At 29.6% G+C, this 7,278-nt stretch overlaps 1 protein-coding gene across 1 annotated transcript; it reads left to right on the top strand.

Moving 5' to 3' along the window:
- Window positions 1–1,474: 1,474 nt before the first annotated feature.
- On the top strand, window positions 1,475–6,360 carry LOC112524350 (RING-H2 finger protein ATL8-like). The gene is made up of 2 exons (XM_025134133.1): window positions 1,475–1,586; window positions 5,924–6,360. The coding sequence occupies exons 1-2, from the start codon at window positions 1,475–1,477 to the stop codon at window positions 6,358–6,360; spliced, it is 549 nt and encodes a 182-aa protein (XP_024989901.1).
- The last annotated feature ends 918 nt before the right edge of the window (window positions 6,361–7,278 follow it).

The following is a 7,278-nucleotide window of genomic DNA, read 5'->3' on the forward strand; positions in this document are numbered from 1 at the left end:
TACTTTTTTTTTGAAGTATATGATATTTATATACGACAAATGCAACAAATAAATTAACACACCATCCTCACCTTTGGTGAAATTTGAACTCTTGACCTCCTAGGAGGCGAATGACTATGATATCGCTAGGCCGAATGTCTTTTGGTCTATTTCTTAATACTTTGTGTATATTTTAATTAGTTTTATTGAGATTTTAAGTAAGCACGATTTTAAATTAACTTAAAGTTGTGATTTTGATAAAAAACAAAACTAATATCAATTAAGCCATCTTTAAAAAGTTTATAACAATTTTTTTTAATTTTTTTTGAGTAAATTACGTTTTTAGTCCCTATGATTAGTTGCAAATTTCTATTTTCATCCTTATTGTTGAAATTACGATTTTCATTTCTATAGTTTATAATTCGTTATTTTTTTTCATCCCTTATGATGTAAAATTTATTGATTTTTTCATTCCTATGATTTACAATATATTTCTATTTTTTTTTCATACTTAAAAGTAGTGTTTTCCTTTCATGGACGAAAATAGAAATGAATTGTAAACCATAGAGATAAAAATCCAAATTTCAAGACCACAGAGACGAAATGCACAATTTTTTAACGAACCATAAAAACGAAAAACATAATTTGATATTTATTTTTTTAATATTTTAAATATAGAATATTTGTCCTAATTTTTTATTTCCAATAATTTGGTATACCTTTTATATCAATAAGGGTGCATTTGGTGCGCATACAGGATATGACAGGACAGGACAGGACAGGACAGCTGTTCAGCGTTTGGTAAAACATAACAGGACAGGACAGGACATGACAGAAATGGTTAAAATGACCAATTTACCCCCAATGAGCTGTTTAATGTTTTGTTTCACTAAATAATCAATATAAATGTTCCAACTATATTCATCAATACACATCTATTCTACATAAAATAGTAAGCATTTTTATTTGAAAAGATAAATCAATTGAAGCTAAGCATTTAGCTGATTACATTGTTATGAGAAACAAATSAAACAGTAGGTCTTTCTTAACATGATAACTCAATCTTTTGTGGGTCTGTTAGAACCAAATTGTTTACACATGATAACTCAATCTTTCTTAACAATGTGCGAGATTTCCTTATATTTGCTGCCTATTTGGATTCATGAGCCATTCAACAACCAGTGTTGGTATTAAATATTTGTGGGTCTGTTAGAACCAAACCAGATGGAAGCAACAATACAGAGGGTGCGTTTGGGTTCCTCAAACTAAGAAAAGGCCAATTTAGGGTTCAAGCAAACAAGAAATCGGTTCAAGCAATCGATTTCGGGTTCAAGCAAACAGCCGATTAGCAACAAAATCGAGATGAAGCAATCGTGTACCTGAGTATGGAGAGAGGGATGTCGCCGTCGATGGGGAGGAGAAGCGATGGAGGCGGACTTTGGCAGGTGCAGGGGCGCCGATTTCTGCAGGTGCAGGTGCAGGTGCAGGGGCGTCGATGGGGAGGAGAAGCGATGGAGCCGTCGAGAAGGGAACTCCCGTCGCCGTCGAGATGGAGAAGGAGAAGGTTAGGGGTGCGATGGAGGGTGCAGGGGCGCCGATTATGGAAGGTGCGATGTGGGGAAGAAAGGGGGAAGGGGTAGTGTGGTAAAAATATTTCTGTTCCACTTAGTTCCAGGGGTAATGGTGGAACACGCGTGTCCCATGCTTGTCCAACTTAGTTCCACTTATTTCCACATTTAGCCATACCAAACGTAGGACAAATGTGTTCTGTCCTGTCCTGTCCTGTTCCACTCTGTCCAGCGTAGCAAACGCACCCTAAGGAAACTTGTACCCAGCATGGTCCAAAGGAACAAGACATTCCTGAAAACACAAATTATATTTCATTTATATTAATTAATTACTTGCTATAAATAAACAAAATTGTATATGTCTCAGTATTATTTAGTATCTTTTTTAAGCTTTTCTTTTAAATCTTCTGATTTTTCTATAAAATTTTATTTTGTATAAATAACTTAAATTGTTTGTAACATCTGAAAATTTTAATTTCAAAAGGCTTAATACTAATGATTTAATATATGATATATCACATTGTCAATGTTTTGAATGTTATTTTTAAAACTTATTTTAAGATTAATAAATCCATAGACGCAACTACGTAAAACAATTTCTTTAATTTTCTATGCACCATTGAAACTATAAATCTTAAAAAACCTTATAATTTGATTTTTTTTTTGACTTTTGCTACCTGTATGTTTTCTATCTTTTTCTTTGAATAGCAAAAAGACATATTTGACCAACTCGGATACAAATAATTTGATTTTTGATTGGTTAAGTCTTTGATGATGCAAAGAAAAACATATTATTATATTCTTCCATCGTAGAAAGTAATAGATACAGATCATCTTCTCCGTTGTATATTGACTTGACCAGCTAACGAAATTAAGTAAAATGGGGGTTCGGGGTGTCCATGGGCATAAACAAAAATGAATTTTTCTCCACTGAATTGTCCCGGTGGAAAAGAATGAAGTTTCTATAACAAGGTATCAAGTTCAAATCCGGCATCGCTTATCCTCCAATAAAACACCATAATTTACTATCTCATGATGGTCATAGGTAACACGTCCCTCCTTTTCCGCAACAAAGAAGGATTTGAGTACGGGAAAAATTGTGTCTTTATTTTAACATCATTGATGAGAAATCTAAGAGGTTATCTGATTTGGCATATTAACAAGATGTAAGGTCAGTATTTCCTAAATATGAATAAATAAATTTGGATAATAGGTTACTGAACTCAGAACCAACGAGTGAGAATGTGCTTGCAAAGAGAGTATGTGAATCTTAGCAATGCTAAAAAGCTATGGCACAAGAAAAAATAAAATGAACAAAACACTAAACCAACGTCGACAAAATACACCAATTCTCTATAATTTTAAAAAAGGTACTGTTAAAATAAAATAAAACAAACAGATCTTAGGAAAGTGGTAACACATCAAATCAGTTACGTTGTTTCAGTAATTAAAACTTATTTAGATTAAAAAAAACTAAAATTATATATATTTATATTACTCGTTAAATTATCAGGAAAAAAATTGTTGAATTGGAGAAATATGTTTTAAAAGAGAGTTTGGTCATACGATACTTGGTACCAAAAGTTTAGGTAAATAATTACCATCGTAGTCAAACGTGAACAAATCTTGAAAATTCCAAAAGTCCGATTTGACGCTCATAAACTATTTAAGACCAATTGTATAAATATTATTATAAATCGAGAAATGGATATATATGTACTTGTAGTCAGGGACGGGCCTACTTTGTGCTATTGTATTATTCCTTCGTCGAAGGGTAAAAAAATTTAGCTTTGTGAAAGGTGCAACCGTATTAATTTGTTGTGTGTTACTGTATGTGTCTGAAACTATAATGAGAACAAGTTTTATTTGTTATAATTGGTTTGCAAGGCTTTTATCCATCCCAGATCCAAGTTCAAGTCGTGTTAGTGTCATTTTCTTATCAAACGGTGTCACTGATTGAAAAAAAAATTAATATATTTATTTTTTATAGTCAAACGGTGCTACCGTTTGATTTTTTTTTTCTTACAGTCAAATAATATCTCCATTTAAAAAGAAAAAAAAAATTGGGTCGGTCTATGCTTGCATTAAAAAAGTTTGAAAGTAATTATTAGAGTAAAATACATTTTTCGTTCATACGGATCGTTAAAGATTGCGATTTTAGTCCTTGAAGTTTAGGTATTATCTATTACGGTTTTTGTCCTTATATTTTTGTTAATGATCGTTATTTTCATTCTTATGATGAATTTATTGATGTTTCAATCCTTGTGGTTTACAGTGCTTTACTATTTTGAACTATTGTACTTAAAAAAGTAAGAATTAGTGTAAGAACGAAAATAACAATAAATTACAAATTATAGGAACTAAAACTGTAATTTTTAAATCACGGAGATGAGAATCGTAATTTTTAACAAATCATAGAGAAGAAAAATATAAATCTACTCTAGTAATTAAATAAAGTAGAATTTACAAGTTGTTCCCAAGATGTCTTGTTAATTTGGAAACAAATAAAAAAAGCTCCAAAAACATAATAATAGTTACGTATCATATAATAATTTTTTAAAATCTTAGTCATGATAATAGAAATAGGTCAATTAATATAACAGAAAGTTATGTTCTCATGTTCTCATCATACATCTCTTATTCTCCCACGATTAAATTATATATAGAGAGAGGAGGTTTACTTTGCATACCATTCATTTCATACAAACCTTACAAACTAATCACATCCATCCATTTTTTTTTTTGATGAAAGACTAAGATTAAAACAAACTAAATAAAGAAAGTAAAAGAAAAAAAAATCATATTGAAGACACGGAAAGGAAAAATGGGAAAAACATATTCTATGAATTCGTTTCATTACAATTGTTATACATATGAACCTGATGCAATCATATATGACCTATGAACTTATTTTATTACAACTGTTTACATATGAATTTGTTTCATTACAAACTGTTACACATACATATAAATATAAATTTGTTTCATTACATCTGTTATACATATGAATCTGATGCAATCATATATGACCATGTTTTATTGAACGGTTTGAGCCTGTTTCATTAGAAATTAGCGACAATTTAAAAAAAAATATTCTACATTTTCTAAAATGTGGCCGTTTTTTTCAAAAAAAAAAATTAAATGATACCTTAATTAAATCTTTGCTAACATTGTGCTAATCAATATATCATCCATATTTATATAAATATTATGTTATTATCAAAATAGTCTATTAATATTAAATAATTACCAAACATAACTATTGTAAATTCAAATAACCGTATTACCCTTACAAATTAAAACAAAAACAAATTGATTTATATGATTGATCGTGATTAGTTTGTACAAATTCAGAACGGTTTGTATTTGATCGCTCATCTCTATCTTTCTCTCTCTCTTTATATATATATATATATATATATATACACACATACATATACTAGGTTCAATCACATGTATTACGCGGGGTAATTTAAAAAATTAGATTATGTTATGAACTTATCTTACAAATATGAATGATCATCGAAAATATGATGCTACTTTAGACTTGTACTTTTGAAATAATTCTGAAGTATAACTTTTCAGACATAAATTTAGAAACAAAACTATATCAATAATTAGTTAAAATGAAGTTAAGCCTAGAATTAAATTAAATTTAGAAATAAAACTATATCATTAAATTGAATTTAAACTTAGAAGTAAATTTAAAATAATTATTCAAACTTGTACTATTGAAATAACTCTAAAATTTGTAAGGTCTGTATAAATTAGAACGGTTTGTATTTGATCGCTCCTCTATACATGTATACAATATATATATATATATATATACTGTATACATATATGTATATATACATGTCTGTATACGTATTTTTAGAGGCTACCCATTGTTGACATTTGGTTGGAAATTGAGTCGTTTTGAGTCACTCTAATACAGCGAGTTGTAGCATGTGAACAAAGTAATCTTATTTTATGTTCTCTTTTTTAATACTTCCCATATTTGAAAAAAGTGGGGATTAACCATTCAAATCTTGATACCACATGATTATAATTAAGAATTAAACATTTACAACATGTGCTATTTATTTCGAGAAACAAAATTCGTGTTGTGTAGTAAAGATTTCGTTTAAATTAATTAATTTTAATCAGTATTTAATACAAATTATTGATTTTTTAATTCTTGAATTCGAAATTTCAAACCGTCATCTCAAATTAATCATAAATATTAAAAAAAAATTGATAATAAAAAAAAAGTCACAAATTAACCAAATTTCTATTCTTCCCTATAAATAGACTAAGATGGGAAGCAAATTGATTTGTCTAAAACCCCTCCAAAATGATGATCATACAAAGCTTCACACCTTCTTCATCTTTAGACCTTCTTTATATCTCCATTTGCATCCTTACGGATCTGATTGGATCCTATATGAAGCTTGTTGTCTTGAATCTGAGATGGGCGTGGAGTTTTCTTCTACACCGATCCTTTTTTCACCATCAACTTCATGGGGTTTCACAAGGGTTCGAGTCTAGCCAATTAGGGTTCGAACCCACGTCTATGGAACAAGTGGAATGCGTGGTTTGCTTGAGTACGATAGGAGAAGATGACGAGATGAAAGAGCTGAGATGTGGTCATTTGTTTCATGAGGCTTGTTTGGATCGATGGCTAGGGTTTAGGAATAGAACCTGCCCCTTGTGTCGAGATAGTTTGGTGGCGCCAGCTAGAGCTGTTTCCGAGTTTGGGCACGAACTGTTGGTTTTTGATTTCTGTTCTACAAGTGATACAAGAAATGAAGGGACGTGGTGGCTTCGATAGAGTTAACTTTAAGAACTATTGTCGTAGCAACTATATATATATATCCTCAAAATATAAATACATATTCATGTTTCTTATGTCTTTATAATGTTTCTTCTTATTGATCTCAAATATGTTGATTCAATCAAAATATTATTAATTAGATCAAAAAAAAAATACTATGGTTTATTTTGTAAAAACCTACGAAAACTGATAATAATTTGATTCGATTATGTATTATTTCGTAAACCATATTTCAAAAGTTTTATTTCAAGGTCTATAATAAACTATTTTAATGAATTAAACAATCTTTAAATATTTCAGTATGCTATTAATATTAACTGATAACACCTTCCATCATGACATAAATATATGGATGAAAATAAAATTTACTTTTGATTTAATCCTTATTTCTAAAAACCATTATTCAACCATAAGGGTGATGCCTGATTAGTTTGAGCTTGACTTTAAAGGTCAAAAGTACCAGGAAGTCTCAAGTTCAAATCCAAGGAGGAATAAAAATCCCCTTGTGGCCATTATGGTTCAAATGCGGTGACTCCGGGCTATCTGCAAAGCAGATGGTCGTCCTGGGATTAGCCGGCTCGCATAGCGGGTTGGATATCCAGGTTAATAAAAAAAAAACCATTATTCAAAAACACCACATTATATTAGTTATATTTAACAAGATACATCTCGATTTTAATATTTTATTTTATTATTTGTCTTTGTCGATGTTATAATACTGTTTTATATGGTTTAAAAAAACGATAATGTTTTTATTGTTAGAATAAAATATAATATCTTTTGAAAATGTTATAAATATTTGAAAATATATAAGAGTTCTCGTTTTTTGTGTAAATTTTTTTAATTTAATTTTTATTATTATAATTTAATATAAGTTTAATAACGAAATAATTTGTTCTTGATTTAATAATATAA

The sequence above is a fragment of the Cynara cardunculus genome, assembly GCF_001531365.2.
Source record: "Cynara cardunculus var. scolymus isolate 2C chromosome LG 13, CcrdV1, whole genome shotgun sequence".
In the NCBI taxonomy this organism is placed as follows: domain Eukaryota; kingdom Viridiplantae; phylum Streptophyta; class Magnoliopsida; order Asterales; family Asteraceae; genus Cynara; species Cynara cardunculus.